Raw genomic sequence first — 25111 nt, 5'->3', positions numbered from 1 at the left:
TTTGCTTGTAAGCAGATATCTGGAGTTTAGAGTTAGTTTCAGATTTGCCAAATGGAGGGCGAGGTAGAGTTTTTTTATTTTCTTGTTGCACAGGTGACATGTTGGTAGAAATGATCTACAACAGATTTCAGTTTTTCTGCGTTAACGGCTCATGGCCGTATACAGTTTGTTAAATGCGGTCTTAGTGCCACCATCAGTTTGTGGTGGTAAATAGACAGCGACAAAAAAATGTAGATATACTCTTATGGTAAGTACACTGAACAAAAATATAAACGCAACATGCAGCAATTTCTACGATTTTACTGAGTTACAGTTTATCTACAGTGCTTTCGGTAAGAATTCAGACCCATTGACTTTTTCCACATTTTGTTACATTAGATCCTTAATCTAACATTTATTTAATTGTTTTGTCCCCCCTCATCAATCTACACACAATACACCATTATGACAAAGCAAATGTATAAAAAACTGTGTGACAAAACTGCACATTTTAGAGGGACCTTTCATTTTTTCCAAACACAAGGCGCACCTGTGTAATGATCATGTTGTTTCAGCAGCTTCTTGATATGCCAAACCTGTCAGGTGGATGGAATATCTTGGCAAATAAAATGCTCACTAACAGGGATGTAAACAAATGTGTACACAACATCTTAGAGAAATAAGCTTCCTCACAAAGGAAAATGTCTGTACGTTTATTGTATGATGCTTTGAGGTCCTTTTCTACTGTTGACACACAGAGGGTCAAGCGAGTGTGGGAGAAATAATTGTCTGTTACTATTGATGAGGAGATGTGGGAGGACATTTGGAGATATTAAAAAACAATATATATTTGTAATCGTACTAGAGCAATCCAATTAAGAATAATACACAGATTGCATATATCCCCAAACCGCAGACATGCCTTTAGCCCCTCTTCCTCCTCTCCTCGGTGTCTTAAATGTAAAACTGATACAGGCACCCTAACACATTGTTTATGGTCATGTTCCAAATTACAGAGATACTGGTGTATCAAGAAATTGGAAAAATCCTAGGGGTTGACCTAGAATTGTCCCTAGTTTCTTTGCTGTTAGTTCTCCCTAGTAGGCATGTTACTTCTGTGGGTAAGGGGAGGCTTTACAACACCCTTACCTTCTCAGCAAGGAAGAACATCCTATTACAGTGGATTAATGACTGCGTCCCTTCTATTTAAAAAAGTATTTATTGAATTCTCCATGTGGTCTATATTAAAGGACACTTCATTTAAAATAACAGGCTTTTAAAATTCAACATTGGTGCAAAATATCTACTTAAAGGGAGGGTTGTTCTACGAAATTAGTGCCTTTTGGGTCCCTTTGATATTTTAAGTTGAAATTGTGCACTAATTTTAAACGCCTGTTATATAAAATGAAGTGCCCTTTAATATATACCACATGGAGAATTCAATAAATGAATAAAGGCTTGCCAAAGTGTCAGTATTCAGCATCCCTCCGTCAACCCTGTGACACTTCTATGAAGATTTCAACCCACTTAATCCACACATTTCTCAAAGTGTCACCATCACTGTAAAGACTGAGTTATTTTGTTGCTTTGACATTGATTTCTGAAAATGATTATTGATGCAATGTGATTAGTGAATCATTCACATCTGTCCATCATTCTAAGGTCAACCCTGTTACGTGAACTGAACTCTCATTTTAGTATGATGAAACTATTGACAGCTGGTTGAGGATAACACTTGCATTCAATTGCCACTCCCTGTTGCACACAATGATCTTCCATTCCCCTTGTCACAAGGGGATTTAAGATTATATTGTCAACCCTGTTACGGTCAACCCTGTTACTGTATTTGGCATTTAATAGTCACTTACTATAGTCATTTTCTAAATTTAACTTCTTGAAATGGAGAAAACTGTTTTTTTTTTATGAATTTGGTCTTTATGACAAAATGTTAAAATTAGGTGTAAAAGTATTAGGTTTGTTCCACCGAATCGTGGAACAAATATCAAAAGGACGCAAAAGGCACTATTTTCATGGAACGACCCAGGAGTATCAAACATGCAGCCTGGTGGCTATTTTCGGCCCAGGAACTGATTTAATGTGGCACCACTTGTGGTCCATGAATCAAGTACTTCAAACAGTGACAATATTTGAGTTGACCTTTCCCAAAGGAAGACCTTGGTCTGAGGCATCTCGTAGAGATGTCTTCAGATGTCTTCCAGATTTTGCATACAATAGAAGATGTCGATCTCTCTGGGTAGGCTCGCCATCCAAGAAGGTAACTCCAACAAAAAACCTGACATGTATATTAAAGAAGCAGGCCAACACTTACACTCATGCAAAGTATGGACTAATAACTCAATGGCGAAGGTGGGTATAAGAAAATATTTCACATCTGTTTTTAGAACAATGTATGTACCTCTCTTATCAAAGGAAAAAGAGCGTCTTAAATGGTAATACTCTTAGATTTACATGTATCTTTATAGCATAAACGTATAGTGTAAATAACCAATGGAATAAAATATGCAAATAGCATAAACTTTAAACTGCTTCTCTATGGTTACACATGGTGAAAGTTAGCATTGGCCTGCTAATGCGGTGCTAATACAGTGGCTTAATTCAGGAAAAACAGAGCTCACCTAATAGAATGCGATGAACGGACCATAAATACTTAGCTTTTCTCTGAAGATATATCTAGGTTTTTTACTCAATATTTCGAACTTTTGAAGCTTCTTTCTGACATCCACATGGCACATCCTCTGCAAGGCTTGCCCAAGATTGAAGATAATTGAGCTGTCAATCAAAGGCAGGACCTAAATGATTTGTGCACCTCTGATTGGTTAGGTCATTTCTCTCCTAAGGACATAAATATTCAACCAATTAGTTGACCTGTGTTACATTGACCTTTCCCATAGGAAGAGCTGGTCTGAGGCAACCTATTTCCAGTGGGGTGGGGGATGGGTAGATTCAATTCATCCCTCATTTCCTGAGGCTGTATAATCTTCGGAAGTGAGAGATTTGTTCCTGGATGTGGTTTAACCTCCCATGAATTGTGGTGGATGACTGTGTTACCTATTTGACATGGCTACTAATAAGCCTCTGACTCCTCTGTGCTGGAGAATACGTTGGCTGCCTTGAGCCCTGGTTCCTAAAGCACCACAGCATGCTGTATCTGCTGCGTCACGAAAAGATCTCATCACACAGGAATTTGATGGGGAGAAAAGACGGTTTCACACGTCCCTGATAGGCCTCCACTGATCTCCAAACCCAGACACCGCTATGCTGAGTAAATGCATATCCACACGGCATGAGCACAGATTCAGTGAAGGTTCAAAAATCAGCAAAGATTCTAACATTTCCGATTTCCCTGTCAAGGAATTTATCTCAGCGAGAGGTTCATATTGAGATTGGAAAGTAAGTGTGATGAGCATATACGCAGAGAGGCTTTGCACGCTTGACATCCTCTCAGCCCCTCTGCTGGAAATAACCAAGCACACAACATCCTCTGATTTGCATTGATATGTAGATTCATGCATCTACAAAGATGAGTTATTCATTCATGTATTTGCTTTTGAATTCTCGGGTGAGAGTACCTCAGTCAGGCGGAAGTCCGGGGCGAACAACCTAAGCCTAGAAGAAGAATAGGAATTATCACAACAACAAAAAACACATAAAGACCCCACATCAGAAATCTGAAGGTCAGGTGACTGAAAAAAAACAACTAAAAACTAAAGTGATGATAATATGTTCAACAACAGAGTGCTTTGATTTGTGTAGAATATGCAACACTGTAAAGGGTTACAGTACATCTCAAGACCCCGTCCCTACCCTCATAATTATCAGTCTTTTGTTCCTAACAGCAGAATGAGTTTTCCTCTTTTAAGTAGGCTATGAGGATTAATCATAGTGGCCTGTGTGAGTTTATAAGCCCCAGCATTCTGTCGTTCTTTTATAAAAGCATCATGGATCACCGGTTTGCTCGTCCAGTGTCCTCTCCCGTGGTCACACTCCCAGCACTTTTTAACTTTAAAAATAGTCTCTCACCACCGACTGTGCCAATAAAATGCTAAATACCAAACAGCAGTGTCCCCTACTTGCCTCTCCTTTTCGAACATCCTCGTCTGAATCCCTCAATATGTCATTCATTAAAGGGGCAATCTGTAGTTCAAACAACAAAAAAGTGGTCACCCTGCGGTCACCCCGCCAAAACATGGGGCTGGAGAAATATAACCACTATCAAATTCAAAGACAGAGTTGTGCAAGCATGGACTGACCATCATTTTAACCATGTTTTGAGGCTGTACGGTGTTTCCTTACAATTGAATTATTGCAATTAAAACAAGCTTATATTATAGGGTGTGATGACTGTTGAACTAAGCTCATGAGTTATATTCTTCAATAATCAGGTATATAACATTAATTTAAAAGTAAAAAAATGGATGTAGCAATCACAGATTTCCCCTTTAAGGAGGAAACATATTAAATGAATGTGGTATTTTTATGACAAGGTATACGGTATATCTGTCACCTATTAAGATGTGTATGTATGGTATATTTTTCTAAATTCACTGTATGTATCATTAACAGACTTGTATTTCCAATTTGATGCTGCAATGATATACATTCCTTCTTGTGTTCTCCCCATCTGTAAACGATGATATTTTGTCTTTGTGGACATAAGACATTAGCTTCAGTTGCCTCAGTGGTGACTGATTTTCATAGGTAATGATGCTAAATTATACTACTGGGAATAGGGAGGCTAGTATGCCATCCATCATTGGCTAGTTTATATGTACTGTCATTATGGCCATTATTCAACCCCTAATATGCTCACAGACATATTCTGCAGCTACACGCACACACACACGCACGCATGCACGCACGCACGCACGCACGCACGCACGCACGCACACACACACACACACACACACACACACACACACACACACACACACACACACACACACACACACACACACACACACACACATACTCACTTTGCCACAAGCTACGAGAGGGGACATCTCATTCTTTCATCTATCTGTGCGAGTCATTGTTGTGGTGTCAGCTGGTGCCTTCTCTTTTATCACACTGGAAGCTAATGGAAGCAGCAACTGCAGGAGGTGGGGAGAAGGAAGACACACATACCCACACACACAGCCGTAAGAGGTTGGGGAGATGAGGCGGATCGGCACGCCAGGCCGCAGGGCCAGAGCTGTTTTGTGGTGATGTTTTTCTAGCCTGCTGAGGCCTCGCTATCAGACTGTTTCTGACACACTTCTGTACACCACAAGGAAAGGTTTTAGCCATTTTGCTCTAATTCTCTTTTCATGGTTGGTCTAAACTCTCAAAATACATTTTTGGTTTGTAATACTTTCTTCTAGTGAACCTATTGGCATGTGTACTGTGGCAGGATATGAATATTACAGAAATGCCTTATTTCCCCCCTATATACTGAACAAAGGATTTACTCACAGGTCCTTCAAGCATGGTGGTGGCTGTATCATGTTATGGGTATGCTTGTCATCGGCAAGGACTAGGGAGTTTTATGATTAAAAAAACGGAATAGAGCTAAGCACAGGAAATTTCCTAGTGGAAAACCTGGTTCAGTCAACTTTTCGACAGATTCCCCTTTCAGCAGGACAATAACCTAAAACATTAGGAAAAATATATACTGGAATTACTTACCAAGTTACAGTTTTGACTTAAATCGTCTTGGAAATCTATGGCAATATTTGAAAATGGTTGTCTAGCAATGATCAAGAACTATCTTGACAGAGCTTAAATCATTTTTTAAAGAATAATGTGGAAAAATGTACAATCCAGGTGTGCAAAGCTCTTAGAGACTTACCCAGAAAGACTGTAATTGCTTTCCGAAGGGGATTCTAACATGTACTCAGGTGGTTGAATACTTATTTAATCAAGATATATTAGTGTTTTATTTTTCATATATATGATTTTTTTTTTACACATTTTTACAAATCGTCTTCCACTTTCATATTAAATGTGACAATTTAAAATGACAATTAAATCCAATTGAATCTTACTTTGTAGCACAACAAAATGTGGAAAAAGTAAAGGGGTGTGAATACTTTCTGATGTCACTGTACATTGCATTTTTTGTCTCCCACCTGGTTCTATAGTACAACTCCATGGTTTTAGTAATTAGCAATTGCCTTTATATGCTTTTCCATTCTTGCTTTATTTGCTATACATCCTTACTTGTTTTTTTTCTAGACAGCATTTTCTTAATTGTGTAAATCTATTCATTACAAATGTCATTACACATATCTATTGTCTCTGTTCAGAGATTCAAAACAATTGCCAATTACTACTATTCTGAGGTTTGATGCAGAATATAGCATTTGAGAGGTATATTATGGTGACCTAATTTCATGACATCAAAAGCTACAATACGGCATACATAACATTATGCCCGAGCGCAGTAGTGAACATATTCAGGACAGTTATTCATATTTTCTATAATTATTTATTTTTTCAGCTTTTTTCTTTTTGTATAACATGACAATCGTGCTTTATCATATGACACCATTTAAACACATATCATGTTTATATTATGTTGTGCATTAGGCAGTGAGACAGTTCAAAATAAACAAAACAATGTGATACTAGACATAGTTTCTATTTTTAATATAATCCTCAATATCTTCATTGTCATCCTCATTTCGTTTATATTTCTGTAAGATATGTGCTTTAGTTTCTGTGATCAAACTATTATTGCAGAAAACAGCAACTCTTTAGAATTTTTTTTCAACATTTAGACAATAACTTCCAATGTATTACAGACATTCACAGTTACATGTTTTACACAGTACAGTTTTACAACAAAGTTCCAGAGAAAACTGTGGTCGAGTAACTTTATACAAAATTCACAGGACATGAACTGTAGCCATTTCACATTTTCACTTGGTTGTTTTGCTTTTCAAAGTAAACACGTTTTGTTCGACCAGATGCTTTTCACTGCCGTATATAAGCCATATAAGCCAACTAGCATGGTCTTAACACGCCATGTCAAATGTCTGTGGAAATGAAAGCTTTGAGCTTTTTACTAGTAAAGCAAAGACAACGAAAAGAAAAAGAGAAACAGACCACTCTTCTACTGGCCTGCAACTATACATCTACATTTGTATTGCTGAATACAAATTGATCAAAGTATAATTGATCATTACACATAAAGTGAAATAAAAATGAATATTTTTAAACATAGAGTTGGTCCAATATTGTTTGCTAGTGTACAAAGTGATATTCTGGAGATCTGCCCAGTCATGCAAACAGACTATGGCTTGGTATAAATTGGTTGATAACTGGCTTAAGGCCTTCTCTGTTCTCGTCTTAGATCTGTCAGGAGACATTTTGGAATTTTTCTTCGATGTTCCTGAGGAAAGCATGCAAAAAAAGGTAAACAGGCTTGACTGTCAGCATCGATGGGATAGTCAATGTTTGTAAATCACTTTTCTATACCCTGTGCGTTTGCATGTATTTTTTTGTATGTTTTTGATACCCTGTGTTTCTCAAACCAAACACTACATGGCATAGATCGTTTTTGCTTTCGTCTGCCTACGATTTTGGTCCTCGGTCACAATATTTATAGTAGAAAACATATTAAAAATAATTCTAAAAATGTTTGTCACATAAAAGTTCATTTTTTTTACTAAAAAAAAAAGGAAGATAAAATCACAGTCTCTCTCACACACAAAATCTTTTGCAACAGATATACTGGATAATTCCAGGGTTCATAGACTTTAAACTTCTTATTGGCATTGTGCTTCTTCATCAGAGTCGCCTCATTGCCATGTGGCCTGTAATCAGCCTCACAGAGTGCAAAGTTTTGTAAAGAGATGACTGTGTGAGGCTTAGTAAACAACCACGATAATTTGACTCCGTCCCTTGCACTCTCCCATGTTGACCATTTTGTTCACTTGTACTTCATCTCTACTATAGTCACACTGTATTTACTTGGTTCATGAAGATATTGAACAAATTGCTATTCTATTTTCAATAGTTGTTTTCTTTTCTCACAGTATTACACAGTTTGTTTACATATTTTTACTCAGATTACGGTAGTTTTTGTGAACACTAACAGTCTTTGATTTTAGAATTTTTAATGCATACCAATAAAAAGACATTAACGGGTTGGTTTTACAAATGCAGAAAAATTAAACATGATTTTAAAATCCGGTTTGATCAGATATTGCCCCTGGAGGTAGGTGAATCAATTAAAATCTTGGAAGTCCTTTGTAATGTTCGCCGTTGACTACACAATCTCCATGAGGGTTTTGCCTTGTCTAGACATTGCCCTCAGCGTTGGTCAGGTTTGTTGAGCTCACTATGTTGGGTGGCGGGATGGTCGTCTCTTTTGCCGTTGGGCTAACCGGATTGGGTGGTGGGCTGGTAGGGCTGGTCGGGTTGGCTGGAGTGGCAGGGACGGTAGGGACAGCTGGAACGGTCGGACTAGTTGGGTTCACAGGGCTAGCCATAGCTGGAATGGCTGGAGGTGCTGGGTTGGCCGGGGCTGCAGCAACCGGGCTTGTAGCAGTTGGATTGGCAGAACTAACCGGGTTGGATGGACTAGTTGGGTTGGCCGCGTTAGAGGGACTAGCAATGTTGGTCTCGGCAACCACTGTCTCGGGTCCATTTTCCTGTGGCCGTCGGACCACTGCAGGAGGCTGGAACATTATCCGTAGGCGCTGAGAAAGAATCACAACAAAACAGTTAATTAAGTAACACAATGAATGCATCTCCAACATGTCCAGAGAGGAGAACCTGACTGAAATGATCTATTTACTACTTAATGACATGATAATAAACCATTTGGGTTACGTATTAATCATCACCAAATTGCCTTTATTCTCTTGCTATTAGAGAAAGGGGGGAACATTCCACATTTTTTAATTTAACAAGGCAAGTCAGTTCAGAACAAATTCTTTTTTACAATGACAGTGGGTTAACTGCCTTGTTCAGGGGCAGAACGACAGATTCTTACCTTGTCAGCTCAGGGATTCGATCTAGCAACCTGGCCTAATGCTCTAACCACTAGGCTACCTGCTGCCCCATATCCATAAATCATTATGTAGATTACCTCTTTCCAGGTGCCCTTGAGTCCGAGGTACATGTAGACCATGTATCCAGGGATGAGGACCATGGAGGACAGAGCCATGAGCCAGCCCACTCCCTGGCCCCAGGCAGGGAACACGTAGTTGTTCAAGGTGAGAGGAACCATTTGGACTGCACTGAATAAGAACACCCCCTGTGGGAGACATGGTACGATCCTTATTAATCCTGACACCACCTCTTCTCAGACACTTTCTTTCTCTGCCTCAAAATTGCTTGAGGCAGGTCATATTGATATGAAATGTTATTTTCGTTCATGTCATGGTACTGGATGTTCTATTGGATGTGTATGGTGTACTACTTACGGCCACGATGAGAGGGGTGAAACAAACCCAGCACAGCTTCCACCAGATACAGGGCTTGTAGCCAATCATCTCCTGGATGTTGTCATAGAATTTGTTCACACCTGCGAGACAAATGACTGTGTTATCAAAATATTCAAATTCAATTTCTTCCAATTTTCCACTCGTCTGCCATGAATTGTAATGAGGGAGGAGAGCTGGTGTAGTGTAGGACACGTGAGCATCGTTGATGTCCCTGAGGGTCAACAGGGTTTGAAGGTGGACTAATGTCTCTGGACAAGTGGGAGTTCATTTGATCATTCAACCTTCAGATTTAACTAGTGTGTCTAGTTCGTTCGTTGCTCATCGCCTCTTGCCTGAGCGCACATCACTGTAACAAGTCATTTCGTAATGCTGAAATAGGGTGTTTCTGATGCATACCGTTCACTGCAATAATGTATCTACTGTACTATGTGTATTTGACGTTGTCTAGAGACTCTACCTACCATAGAACCAGGATATGGAGATGCACTCGAAGAAGACCAGGAAGAGGAGACACATCCCACTGGCAGAGTAGTAGTCGAAGAGCTTGAACACGTACAGGCCTCCCTGGTGACACAACACAGAAGGGTGAGTCTTACTACGGTGAGAAAACCATATGGTCTGTGGTCTTTACATTATATTCATATCCTCATCTCAGGATGAGGAACTGATAACTGGAGTGCCTGTACAGATACACTACTGCCCTAAAAGTTTACATTAAAAATCACAGAGAACATCCTATCAAAAAAATATTTTGCTTTCTTGATGGTGGTTGGGATTCATTTTCAACTCGAAACAAATCTGTTATTTTTTATATAAAATTAGACAGCGATAGTGCTAACCAATGTAATTCAAATTGAGCTTGGAGGTTTTTGTAGTTCAATCTGATGGTTGACTAATGATGAGAGAGAGAGAGAGAGAGAGAGAGAGAGAGAGAGAGAGAGAGAGAGAGAGAGAGAGAGAGAGAGAGAGAGAGAGAGAGAGAGAGAGAGAGTTCAGAGAGAGAGAGAGAGAGAGAGAGAGAGAGAGAGAGAGAGAGAGAGAGAGCGCAGAGGTTTTGTAGTTCAGAGAGAGAGAGAGAGAGAGAGAGAGAGAGAGAGAGAGAGAGAGAGAGAGAGAGAGAGAGAGAGAGCGCAGAGGTTTTGTAGTTCAGAGAGAGAGATAGAGTGTTGTACCTGTGTGATGTTGGATAGGCCAATCAGGTACGATACCAGGCAGACAGCAGCGATGAAGAGCTCTCTCCTGCCCCTCAGTGCCCTGGGAAACTCATCCACCAGAGCTGTGATAAAGCCTTCTACCGTGCAGAACTACCCACACAGACACACACACACACACAGACACACAAAGGGGGTGGATGCTCAGTCACAAAGGGGAGAGATTTACAGTATTTTGCTTAGTATGTATGTAATGAAGCACTTACAGTGGAACTAACAGCATTTTAACTACTTTTCAGATATGAAACAAGCAGACAATCAAAATATCATTCAAAAATATACAATTCCCAGTTTATGCTACAAAACTAACTGCATAAGAGGTTTTAAAAATAGGTTATATTTGACTCAGCATTCCATGATGTACACATAGACATTGTTGGCAGAATAGACGGATGCAGTTCAATGCATGATTAATATAAATCACCAATACATTTCTCGGTAGTCCAAGAAATATTGTAAATCACAGCTGGCTTGGTACATTATTTGCTGCCTCCATTCAGGATGCACTGTTTCAGTTTCAATGACTCTATATTTTGGACAAAAACAGACAACTGTAACTAAGGCTGGGAATTTCAATACCATCAAACTAGCAAGGGCAATGTTTACAAGTCAGACATGCCAGCAACAAACGCTGACACCACACATCCAAGTATATCGGACCAAATTATGAAAGACAAGAATTGTACTTTTGAAATCCGTAAAGTCGCGTGGAAGAGGTGAAAAAATGATTGTTGTCTATCAACAATGACAAGCCACCAGGGTCTGACAATCTAGATGGAAAATTACTGAGGATAATAGCAGACGATATTACCACATCTTCAATTTAAGCCTACTAGAAAGTGTGTGCCCTCAGGCCTGGACGGAAGCTAAAGTCATTCCGCTACCAAAGAATAGTTAAGCCCCCTTTACTGGCTTAAATAGCCAACCAATCAAACTTCTGGAAAAAAATGTGTTTGACCAGATACAATGCTATTTCACAGTAAGCAAATTGACAACAGAATTTCAGCATGCTTATAGGTAGGAACACTCAACAAGCACCGCACTTACACAAATGACTGATGATTGGCTCAGAGAAACTGATGATAAAATGATTGTGGGGGGTATTTTGTTAGACTTCAGTGCAGCTTCTGACATTATTGATCATAGTCTGCTGCTGGAAAAACATATGTGTTATGGCTTTACACTCCTTGCTATAATGTGGATAAAAAGTTACTCGTCTAACAGAACACAGAAGGTGTTCTTCAATGGAATCCTTTCAAATATAATCCAGTTAGAATCAGGAATTCACCAGGGTAGCTGTTTAGGCCCCTTGCTGTTTTCAATTTTTACCGGCATGCCACTGACTTTGAGTAAAGCCAGAGTCTCTATGTATGCGGATGACTCAACACTATACACGTCAGCTACTACAGCGACTGAAATGTCTGCAATACTCAACAAAGAGCTTCAGTTAGTTTCATAGTGGGTGGCAAGGAATAAGTTAGCCCTAAATATTTCTAAAACTAAAAACATTGTATTTGGAACAAAACATTCACTAAACCCTAAACCTCAACTAAATCTTGTAATAAATAATGTCTAAATTGAGCAAGTTGTGATGACTAAACTGCTTGGAGTAACACTAGATTGTAAAAACATATTGATACAGTAGTAGGTCAGATGGGGAGAAGTCTGTATAATAATGTGATGCTCTGCCTTCTTAACAACACTATCAACAAGGCAGGGCCTACAGGCCCTAGTTTTGTCACACCTTGACAACTGTTCAGTCGTGTGGTCAGGTGCCACAAAAAAGGACTTAGGAAAATTGCAATTGGCTCTGAACAGGGCAGCAGGCTGGCCCTTGAATGTACACAGAGAGCTAATATTAATAATATGCATGTCAATCTCTCCTGGCTGAAAGTGGAGGAGAGATCGACTTCATCACCACTGTTATTTATGAGAGGTATTGATTGACATGCTGAATGCACAGAGCTGTCTGTCCAAACTACTGACACACAGCTCGGACACCCATGCATAACCTACAAGAGTTCTCTTCACATTCCCCAAGTTCAGAACAGACTATGGGTGGAACACAGTACTACATAGAGCCATGACTACATGGAACTCTATTCCACATCAAGTAACTGATGCAAGCAGAAAAATTAGATAAAAAAAAAAACACCTTATGGAACAGCTTGGGACTGTGAAGTAACACAAACATTGGCACACACACACGCATATACACACACACACACATGCACGGACGCACACACACACACACACACACACACACACACACACACACACACACACACACACACACACACACACACACACACACACACACACACACACACACACACACACACACACACACACACACACACACACACGATAACATACGCACTATACATACACATAGATTTAGTACTGTAGATATGTGGTAGTGGTGGAGTAGGGGCCTGAGGGCACACAGTGTGTTGGGATGTCTGTGAATGTATTGCCTTAATTTTGCTGGACCCCAGGAAGAGTAGCTGCTGCTTTGTATAGAAATACAAAAACAAATAACGTGGCTAATAGGATAGCGTATCTATTTATGTAGCAAGCTAAAAACATGGAGCCTAACATTAACTAGCTAGCTGCTAAGAGGATGTCATGTCATGTCATTGGAGGAGTGGGTGAGTGACTGGCTTTTTCCCCTCATATAATTGTTGGTGGTTATACACAGTTAGAGATGTGTTTTGCTTAGCTAGCAAGAACGTGAACGACTGTTATCCAGTTAGCATATATTTTGCGTTCACAAATTCACTCTGGCTACCTACTCCGATTTCAAAACACTCTCGTCTGAGTGTGCCATAGCGTAAAATAACAGATGAATTTACAAACATGAAAACCCGCTGAATACGACCGGTGTCAGTAAATGTAGGCTAAAAAAGGTTATAGTTAGTCACAAACGCTCTAGATAACATGTGAACAACCTAACCAGCTCTGCTAGGGCGAGTAAAATGGTCAGGGTGCGACGTTTTCTCATTTGTGTCTCAAAGTAGCAAGCTAGCCGACTTTAGCCAGTTAGCTTGGATGATGGGTTGCAAGCAAGCTACAGAAGGACGAGTAGGCTACAATTCCCCATCATGTTTCAGTGCAATTTTGACGGTCACCTAGCTGAAAAAGTTTGAGAGGGTTTATCTAATGTTCCTTAGTTACATTTTAGCTCATCTTGCTCTGGCTCGCATTAGTTGTTGAACTTGTCGTTGTTGATGTGCGCTTAACTGAGGGGAGAGAGAGCCTATCTTTTCATAGTCGCTTGATCAATAGGACTGTAAAGTTCGCAAATGTAAGAGGACTCCTGTGGTATTGACATATTTGCAGAGATCCATTCAGGTATATTTTGTGGCTTTTGGCGAATGCATTCTAATGATCTAAAGTCACGTTTTTGCAACTGCCTGTTAACACACATTCCAGTTCATAGTGAATGATGGCAAGTGTGCATGGCAAATGGCTTGTTTGCATGAAGGCCTACTGTAGCTATGGTCTGCGTAGACTCCGGTCCTGGACGTGCCAGATTTTTTTATTTGGTGAAGTGTCTATTCATTGTCCAGAACGCACCGCCGCTTTCCCACTCTATATTGTTATAGAATTGTCACAAATTCCCAAACATTCTAAGAATTTATGAAAACATAAAAATAACATATCTAAGTGGTCGCTTGTCAGAATATTTTTTTTAAAGTGTCATATTCCTCCTGGGGGTGTATATGAACAGATTTTAATAATATTTAATATCGCTAAAATGCTGTCAATTGCACTTCAATGTTTATACTATCATTGATAGTCTTGCTCCTGTTTGTATTTTCATGTTTTATCAATTGCATAATTTGGTAAATTAGTATTTCTATGAAATAAAAACTTCAAAGGACCCAAAAAATGTAAGCACCTACAATTACCGGGACATGGATCCCTTGAAGCATAGTATCATTGTTGTACTTTAATTTTACCCAATGGGTAAATATACATTTATTTTATTTAGAACATTGTTGTTCATGTAGTAGTATGATAACCATGTAACAGTTGTAACTAATAACCAAGATTATGGACATTGATGGATTATATTGAATGAATTAAGATTATGGAAAGCCATACAATATGATAACCAGCATGTTATCTAGAACTTCCTAAATAAACAGTTAAAAACAACCACTGTTATAGCTTTTTTTTGTACTAGAGACCTCATTTTGGCAGTCACGTTAGAAATATAACTCCAACATACAAAATAGCCATTTCCCTTGCAGTGTGAATATTTTCAATTCCATGTAAAGAAAAGGTTAGTCACAAAAAAGAGCACTAGTGTGTCAACTTGGGATTTATCTGTTCCATATAAAGATGAGTAGCAGAGTTTAGTATCATTGCTTGCAGACTCAGTGGCCTTGCGGTAACCCAAATATCATACACAAGCTAAATTCATGACAACAGAGCACCAGGGGGCCAAGAGAGAGGTGACATAGTTGTATAGAGGTGACATAGTTGTATTAAAAAGGGTTGACAGTAAAAGTCTAGGCTCATCTGTATCTGTCCATTAGCAAAATAAAACTGAAATGAGCTTCTCATGTGGAGAGAGACCAGAGAAAAACAGCTGGATATGTACCTGTGCTTACATATTTAGGTCAGACTAGCCTGGTCCTAGACCTATAGTTGACATGGCATGGCAATTATACTGAGAGGATTGGGCTAAAGCACCAAGAGATTGCAGAGCAGACTATGAAAACAGCCTTACCTGACTGTCAATCCCCAGCATCAGCAGCATGGAGAAGAACAAGATAGCCCAGAGAGGGGAGACAGGCAGCTGGGTCACAGCCTCAGGGTAGGCCAGGAAAGCCAGGCCTGGACCTGCATACCAAACACACAACACAACACATTGGCTCACAGTTTCTTACGGCTGTGTTTCTCTGTGTGGATTGAGGTAGAAGCAGAGGTGAATTATTAGACTTAGATTGCTGCGAGCAGAAGTCAGAATAGACAGCCCCTATTGTGCGCTGATGGTGCAATTACAGAGGGAGCATTGGGTTTACCTGAAGCTGCAACTTCTTCTATGGGCCTCTTAGTCACGTTCGCCATGAAGCCCACAATAGAGAAGATGACAAAGCCAGCAAACATGCTGGTGAAGGAGTTGATGCAGCAAACTATGATAGAGTCTCTGTGGAAAGGAAACATGAAAACGTCCTGTTGTCAGAGCTTATGGTGATCTGTCATCTCTTCTGTAGCATCATCATGGATTCCTAAAAAGGCCTTTCTCAGGAGAGAGAGCTTATTCCTTATTATTGCTGAGTTGAAAACATATCCCTGCTTAATAATATATTGATGCTGGCCACAAAAGGTGTGCAATGAGATAGTAAAACAAAGTGAAATGTGTTTTTGTGCAACATTCCAATGGGGAACAATGTTCCTTTATCCAAAGAGGTTTAATATCACAGTAATACTTATATATGAAATAATGCAATGGCCATTTTTAATGGATCCCAAGCTCCTATTTGCAAAGAAGAGTTTCCCCCCCCCAAAAAACCCTTATTTACAAACCAAATTGCATGATATAATGTTTGGTCTATAGCTAAATAATATTGGGCCGCTAATAAGCAACAACAAGTAAACAAGTACATTGAAATAAATGCAAGTTGAGGCTGCATGATTATATAACTGATGAGCAATTTGTGGGACATAGGACCAAGGATGGACTGTTTGGGGAGGATGTGAAATCTTTGCCTAATCTTCTTTTATTTATGCGATGCACATCCAAAGCTGTATGAAGGGCCCCATACTAGACTGAATCACTGTATTGATTATAATAACGTTAATCTAGGCTTCTCATTGCAAATGGCTAATAGTAAGGTCCACATATACTGTTGAGGCAGAGGTAGGCAACTAGATTCAGCCGTGGGACGATTTTTGTCGGAGCGGATGGTCAGGGGGCTGGAACATATTAATCTGTACACTGGAAACTGACCACAACTCAGCCCAGAAATAGATTGTATTTGAAAATAATTATAATTTCATACCTTGATTCCATTGAGACACGATCACATATGTCTCTTTTGTTTTGCTGGGGTACTTGGGAACAGATCTCCTCAATTAAACAACATTTTAGCTGAATTTCTGGTGATTTTATCATTTTTTGACCCAAAACTAAAATCCTAATATATATTGCCGACCCCTGCGTTAAGGTATACTGGTCTCATGGTTGCCTTTTCAAAGTCTTGCCTCATACAGTATCTTTCCATTTCATAGAAGCCTACCTCCATCTTACCTGTAAACATTATTATTAAAAGGGTTATAGCTCCCAAGAGCTATCAGTGAGCCCAGTCCCAAACCGTAGGAGAAAAATATCTGAGTGGCAGCATCCAGCCATACCTGACAAGGGGAAATAACCATTTAGCCGTTTGACAAAGGAGGCTGAAAAATGGTTGATTCACATGCCAGTATTTATCTTACATAGAATGGTAAGTTCATTCATTACCTCAGATTCTTTTAGTTTTTCAAAGTTAGGGGTGATATAGAAGAGAATGCCATCCATAGCTCCAGGTAGAGTCACTCCACGGCAGAACAGAATGAATAGCATGAAATAGGGATACGTGGCCGAGAAGTACACAACCTAGAAAATGTAATCAACGAGTCACCATCAGCAGCAAAGGAATGCACGTTAAAACTGTTAACCATGGAGTTAATACATAGGCAATTCAGTCTCTGCTTCAACAAAGGCCTATTCACTAGAGAGGAAAACCAATGGATGTCTTGTCCTCTAAACTCTCACACAGAGAACAGCAAAAAAGAAGAAAATAAATCAACAGAAATCTAGTAATGAAATTCATTGAAGCTCCAATTGGATTCGACACCATCTCTTTATGCTTACATGAAACCCCTTATGAGATTTTAGAGCAAAGAACGTAGGTGCGTGGAGCATTTTGCCACCACAACAAATGTTATTTGCTATGGTCACATGACACATGAGATTTCCGAAATGTAGCACCAACAGGGAGTGAACTGGCTCCAACTGAGGGGGAGAGGAAAGGACAAAACCAGATTTTAGAGGGCTTGTTGCTCTCCCTCCTATCATCAACCCCCCCATGAGAGGAGGCACCATGAGCCTGAACATAATATATGCCATTTAGCAGACGCTTTTATCCAAAGCGACTTACAGTCATGTGTGCATACATTCTACGTATGGGTGGTCCCGGGGATCGAACCCACTACCCTGGCGTTACAAGCGCCACGCTCTACCAACTGAGCTACAGAAGGACCCTGATTACTGAATGTTTGATGTATCTCCTCCCATTCTAAAATCAATCTGGACAATAGTCAGTGCAATATAAATGATTAATGAAGGTGATATGACTCTGGTCGACAACACTGTTTTTGACAGCTGCAGTTGTTTTTAATCTTCAATTGTGTCTGTAATTTGTGACACTTTTGTTGTTTGTGTTTTTTGTATTTTTCTGTAATATGTTATGCACCCGCTGTCATTTTCATGTTTTGCCTTCGTACCAGGTCGCCCTCGCAAAATCGTTTTTTAACCTCAATGGGTCTTATCTGGTTAAATAAAGGTCAAAAATAAATAATACATGACAACGATTCATATTGCATCACTGTCACACATTGGCTGCCAGAGAGCTTTTACATACACCTAGATCTGCCTTGCGAAACCAGTCTCTTACCTTGCCAGTCCAGCTCACCCCTTTCCAGATACAGAAGTAAACCAGGACCCAAGCGATGGCCAGTGTTATTGCCAGTGGCGCTCGGATCTGCCCTGGTTTTTCCAAGCCATCGGTCATTTGATGCATGTTGCGCCTATAAGCAACAATAAGACTATTATACACACTGGGAGAATGCTTTGCAGCAAAGGGACATTCCTTTTACACTCCTCAAGCAGGCATGCAGGGTACTGTAACGCTGTGCTGAAGAAAAAAGAAAAAAGAAAAAAAACAAGCAGTCAATGTCTTACTCCCAAAACTCCATCACCGCGCTGGTAAGATTGGTGTTATCAACAATACTGTAGTTTGAGTAACATTTGTCTGTGTTCCATGAGTTGCCACATGAGCTCCATGGAAGTTCCTGAAAAACAAGAAGGATAATGTTTTCCTCCTCGACACAAAGAGAGATCTCACATGATATCAAGGATGTTTACAATCCCCAATGAGAAATACTTGTTTGTCTCATCCCCATGTGGCTTATAGGAGGTAAAATGGCGGTACTTACAGAGGTAAATGAGTTGTAGAGATAGTATATGGCCCAGGCAATGATGACAATGTAGTAAATGTTAAGCCAGAAGGACAGGACAGCTGCTGCAAGGCCAACACCTATGAGATGGAAATTGATGACAGGTTTGTGCATGCTCCTAATGCTCCAGCATATTCAGGGAGAATTACAGCAGAACTCTCGATCTTTTCTGGTTATGGCCGCCTACCACACAATAAAGATTGAATGCACAAGTGGGCCAGCTGACAATTAGGAATTCGATTTAAAATACCCCCAAAAAATGACAGTAGAAGATACAGAAAGAGCATTGCACGAGTAGAATTTATACCTTTGAACACGGGAGCCAGTTTCCAGACTCCAAGCCCACCAATTGAAGTGTATTGACCAAGAGCGGTCTCAAGCAGGAACAGCGGCATCCCAGCAAATATGAGTGTCAAAAAATAGGGGATCAAGAAGGCTCCTGCATAGACACAAGTAAATCAATCCAAATATAAATGTCAGAATAAAACCACACATATGCAATGGAATGTTACTTACAAGCCCACTGTAGAAGCTAATTGGAATAATTCAATTAGGATAAGAATAATGCATGTCTGCGCTCTTACACGAGGGACATATTCACTCTTCATTTCACATAATAATTAGAGTGCTCGAAATGGACGAAGCACTCACTGAGTAGTGAAATGAACTTACGTTATATGACTTTATTAAATCGTTTTTTACCTCCACCGTTTTTTCCACAGAGATATGGAAATCTCCATACGTTTCCGAGTCCAATTGCATAACCTACACACGACAGAAGGAAATCGAATCTCCCTCCCCAGGTTTCTCTTTCGGGAAGATCCTTTTTCGTCTTGTCGCTTTTCACGTCCAGTGACTTGGGTTTGTCATTAGTTGCCACTTCGTTAAGTTCTGTTACTTGTCCATCCGTTTTGGTGCCGTTCGTCGCCATGTCTCTCGATTTGTAGTGGTCCTGGCCTTGGGACGCGAAGCTTCAGCACCAGTCCACACAGACAGCGGTTTCGCGGTTTTTGACCAAAACCTTTGAACCAAATGTCTGGAAGCAGGTGACCGCTATGGGGACACGGCTCGTCAGTTGCCGTTAACCTGGAATCGGTGAATAGAGTAATTGGTCGGTTTTTGAGAGCCCACTCAAATTGGAAAATGTATTAGACAACATGGTGACATTTACAATAGATTAGCACCAGAATGAGAATGTAATTTTTGAACGAATCCAATGCCATTTACAAGCATTGTATGGAGCTTGACTGTTCAAGCTATTTGTAAGCTACTTAATTTAAAAAGCATTTTTAAAGTCAGATGTTTTCCATCGACTCCACTCAAGACACCAATAACCGTCTCACCAAACACATGCAATGCAGAGTCTGAGACACAACAATGCCATAAAAAAAACAATGATGGTACAGGAGTTTTTTCCCCATAAAGCAACGCAGACAATTGGGATGTGCGTAGATTGATTAGGGTATAGTCTACTTCTCTCCCCCCCAATATTCTTACAAATCAACACAATTTGCAATTGAAATACAGTCAGTTATCGAGTAGGCCTATGCACATCACCGAATGTATGATTATTTGCAATGACACAAACTTTCTGACGTTGTTTAATAAGAATCCAAGCCATCCAGCTCACGCGCAAAAAAAACAACATTCGAGAATGACATATGCAGATCCAATATGAGAGGGCAACGATTACACCGTGCAATTGACACGTGCAGATACGCTTACTAATTACCTATGCACTGGTTTTAGTGGACAGGAAAACCAACAGCAATGTCTCAACCAAACTGGATCACAATTGCATTGGGGACAAAGGAATGCCCAAAGCATAACGCTTTACGCATCAGGCTGCACAAATAGTTTTCCATTCTAGTCGATGATTAGAAAACCAAACGCACTTCTATATGGCAAAACATTTACACAGTTTTATGAACCATTCAATTAACCAGGAGTGCCACATGCTGTATTTAATTGGCTATAAGACATGGTCTAAAGTCATTAGGGTTAGCAACATTCCATACTGCCACGTTCAACTATACGAGTTTAATCACCGTCATTATCACTTACAATAAACAATTCACGCAATTGTAATTCACACACACGCCAAATAACTCAATTTACTTACAATAAAGCTGTGCTCTCTGCCACCGACGATGTGCTGCCTGCCACAAATCTCGAAACGAGGTATCCGTAGATTCCCCCTGAAGTTGTAAACTTCCAGTTTTACTTGGAACATAAAGATATTGTCTTTCCATTAAAAGACTTGGAACAAGCGCCAAAAGTGTCTTAGAGGAGAGCGCGCACGAACCCCGCTGCAGGGAGCTGTCCAGCGGCTAGGTGCTGACGAGGTGGCTGAATCAACACGAGAAGCAGCCGCTTCGCCTTGTGCAACTGTCTAACATCAACAACCAGAAACGTTCAGGGGAGCGCAATTCTCAACTCCCATCTACATAGCGTCAATGTCATCTGAAAGTCGCCCCCCTCCTCCTCCGTGTAGTCTACACATCCACTACTGACATCGCACTGCATGTTTTCTCAATATTTCATGATTTTTTAACGTGTTTTCACTGTTTGGGAAATCCTGAGTAGTTGTGAAGCAGGGGTAAGACATTAAGGGAACACGAGTTTCTCCGATGATAGGCTATCACACATTTGTAGAGGGGGTCATCAACCTATTGGCCACCTTATTTACATTATAATAAGATGATATAGTTTCCTCCCCAACTTGAACACACGTATGTGTAGCACTGTTTTCCCCCTCCTCGACCTGTCACGGTCTTCAAATTAAGGAAATATTCTAAACACCTCATTCCCAGCCAGCCCCAAGACCCCAAATATGTCATCAAATACACCCCAACCCTCCTCAAATCAAATGTCATCACGGGGTGTTAAATGCAAGCATATCGAGGGCAGTCAATGCACGATTAACAATTCTAAACTGGCATAATTTGGAAGGTGAGGCTAGTTGGTGGCCGTCTGCTTTCTGGCAAGTGTGATAAGGGAGCCTGTCAATAAAGGGAGGGGGCACTGGCTGATTGTCTAACTCTGCCTGTAATCGTCTTTTAGCCTACCGTCTCCAGAAATGAAAAGGCTGATGTGAGAGGAATAAACTCACCCAATGGAGAATAATTGAACTCACAATTTCAAATACATATGTTGCTTCAAGCCGTAGAATTCAAGCTGCAGGAGATTTTACAGATGGGGTTGTCCTAAAAGTGAATACATGCAAAGCCTAACGGAGTGTTAGCTGAATTCTTTTGTTTTGAAATGTTTTGTTGTATTTGGTCTCTATCGAGAAACCAGACAAATGCAAGGCAAAAAGAAAGCAACATTACCCTCTATGGAATTCAATTTTTTTTTTTTTTAAGTTTTGACTTCAGTGGTAAGTATATAACAATATTATCTGACTTTGATGCAGGATAAAAAACTGTATTGAAAGTATTCTGAAATAAGAGGAACATTTGTTCATCATACATGGATAAAGTGAGTTTTTTATAGATGTTTTTTTTCCATATCAGGTCAGTGACAAAAGTTTTTTTTTTTTTTTTTTTTGGGGTTTACACTGTATAATTGATGACATTGTGGTTGACAGCTAGCTATATCTTATTACAACTGCGTTGAAGCATACCAGGTCTAAGTAGTTTTTTTTTACCAAGCAGTTTTGTTGTGCATTATTGCTATGGCATTGCTTACAACATATTTTTTTACCAAACAAAGAAGCAAGATTTGACACTTTATTTTATTTTGTTATAATACCACCTCGAAATAGCTTAAAATGTCTATATTTTATCCATACTCAAAAATTGTGAGAGACACATTTGTGAGACACTTTTTTTTTTATAGATATATTTGACTCATTTTACTTAGTTGTGTAAAGTGTGGTGAATGGAAATTACAGTCCATTCCTAGAAGTGAGTCCCCAGTTAATATCAGGGGCATTTTTTGGCAGTAGAGTACAGTACAGTGTGAATGTTCCCATCCTACTCAGACAGTGAGAGCAGAGCAGCTGAGAGGGCAGCAGATGGTAAACCAATGAGGGGTGAACTAACCCACTAAATGATATCATTAAATGCAGCATTTAAAATCCCATCTGGGTTGCCATCCCTCTGAACATGTAGTTTTAAACATGACACATATCTACACACCTGCTGATGCAACACAGAGACAAGTTTGAGGCTGGTGACACCTGCTCTCTCTCAGCTGGTCTCTGAACCCATTGGCTTTTCGTACCTCGGAACTCCATGGGTTTCATTCTCTGAAAACTGAGCAATCCCCTTTCACTAGGCTGCATGGCTGTGTGGTTCCACTCCATGAATCCCCCTGCATGTTCCATTAGCTGGAGATTATGTGCAGTGCCCTCACATGTACTGGCTTTATAGCGTTTCATGTGATCATCTTCGGTGATTGATCACTACCAACATCATGAGGTCTTCTGTGTCTTTCTAGCTCACGGTGAATTCCAAATGACAAGTCTGTGAACAGTGTGTGACCGGTCAATTGCAATGGAAGGAATGTGCGAAACTAACATGTTCCTTAATTGCTTACAGATATCTTCAATTCTTATCTTTTCCATTTTATAATGTATCCATATTGGGATAGTAATTGCATTTTGCAGCAAGCAAATGCACACTATATGTTACAATTTGAGTTAAATATTGGAATTGAATTGAAAATGGAATTGTGGATAATAAGTTGATGATCTAATGGCAAAAAAAAATGAAATCATTCCCAGATGGTATTTATTGCAAATTGACTCATAGTAAGATGATGGTACTATGATATTGCCAAGCTCCCAATATGAAACATATTTCATACAGGTTTGCTTATTATATTTGGGTGAAATATGATGTAACGTTGATATTAATGTATGGACCTACGGCATGAGTCTGTGAAAATGGAGAATGGCAATTCAATTCCACCAAATAATAAACGTCTTATTATTAAAACGCAAAGATAAAGGATTTGGAAATGTAGTTAAGCTTGCTCTCATTGAATACATTGAATAAGTCAATAATAAGACCATGCAACTGACAAAGATAACCTTTGGAAATGAATTAATATGAAAAACTAAGACATATTGAATGCTAATACTGGTTCATTGAAAATGGTTTCATCTGTAATCTTGTGAATGCTATTCTCATTATATGAAAAACAAAGCTTGTTGAAAATTATTTTATTTTATATTAAAAGGCAAATGTTAGAAATGATCCCTCAATTGTGGACATACATGTAGTAACTCCTATGCTGTTACATAATTCCTTCACATGACAATGACAACAGTATAACAAAATGTTGTACTTGGTTGTATATTGCATCTTGCATATTTCTTGCACAACCTTACATTCACATCTGCGTTTAATTGTTCTGTACTTTATGTGAGATTAGAGCATCTCTAAATCAGTCTTGAGCCCAATACTTCCAACAATCTGACATTTGAGGTCACAAACGAGCTGGTTACTATGATGATTAGTCATTAGTATGCTAATCATACGCAATCCACATATTTTATTCATATGGTTGACGACTTGTTTTTATCTGTGCTGCCAAAAAATGTACACACATTTCAGTTTATGAAGTGTTTGAAAGTTAAAATGTAGAAGGTAGAAGAGCTTAACATTTTGGCACAAAATGAGGACCTGGGAAAAACATTGCTAAGGAAAATCTTCCATTGAACTGGTCTCAGCACATACAACATGGCTGTAAATGGAATATGTCCAATATGTGCACATTGTCACTTTAATCATTACATATAATAAGCAATGATTAAATATGAACATCCTTTAAATGCTAAATAAACTCCCTGCCGGTGGTGATATACCCCAGTAAACATGCTAAGAAAATGAAATCTCCTCAAGAAGAGAAGCCATGGTCCCATTTTTCTGTGCCTCCTCCAGTAAAGCATTTGTTTAGGATGACCTAAATTGGTGCTAAGTGGATGCCTCAGCAGCTCCGTCTCACCACACACGCGCATGAACATGCACACGCGCGCGCACACACACGCATATACGCACATAAAAAAACATAGAGCTGCTGAAGGCAGTTTTATGCAAACTAAAAAGCTTTCTTATATGCTATAGTTTATAGGTTGACCAATCATATTCAGGGAGTATTGAGGGAAGCTTCAATCAGATTTGTGGAGCCTGTTCTCTCACTTACGTCGGTGTTTCTTGGCTCTGATTTCACCTTAAATGCAAATGAGCCAAATCCTTCTGCTGCAGAAATACTGGCTGCTTTATT

General features: G+C 39.6%; 1 protein-coding gene across 1 annotated transcript; it reads right to left on the bottom strand.

Moving 5' to 3' along the window:
• Positions 1-6417: 6417 nt before the first annotated feature.
• LOC118361394 (sodium- and chloride-dependent GABA transporter 1-like) lies at positions 6418-21456 on the bottom strand. The gene is made up of 15 exons (XM_035741284.2): positions 21000-21456; positions 19580-19963; positions 19185-19316; positions 18857-18957; positions 18603-18712; positions 18316-18448; positions 17121-17255; positions 16911-17014; positions 15682-15806; positions 15387-15499; positions 10607-10738; positions 9896-9998; positions 9414-9514; positions 9077-9244; positions 6418-8684 (listed from the first exon to the last, which is right to left on the bottom strand). Exons 2-15 carry the CDS (start codon positions 19806-19808, stop codon positions 8283-8285), a joined length of 2088 nt encoding a protein of 695 aa, XP_035597177.1. The 5' UTR covers positions 19809-19963; positions 21000-21456; the 3' UTR covers positions 6418-8282.
• Between the last annotated feature and the right edge of the window lie 3655 nt (positions 21457-25111).

The sequence above is a fragment of the Oncorhynchus keta genome, chromosome 28 (assembly GCF_023373465.1).
Source record: "Oncorhynchus keta strain PuntledgeMale-10-30-2019 chromosome 28, Oket_V2, whole genome shotgun sequence".
Lineage (NCBI taxonomy): Eukaryota > Metazoa > Chordata > Actinopteri > Salmoniformes > Salmonidae > Oncorhynchus > Oncorhynchus keta.
Note: the sequence above shows the minus strand (reverse complement) of the source record. Positions and strands in the feature narration are given on the sequence as shown.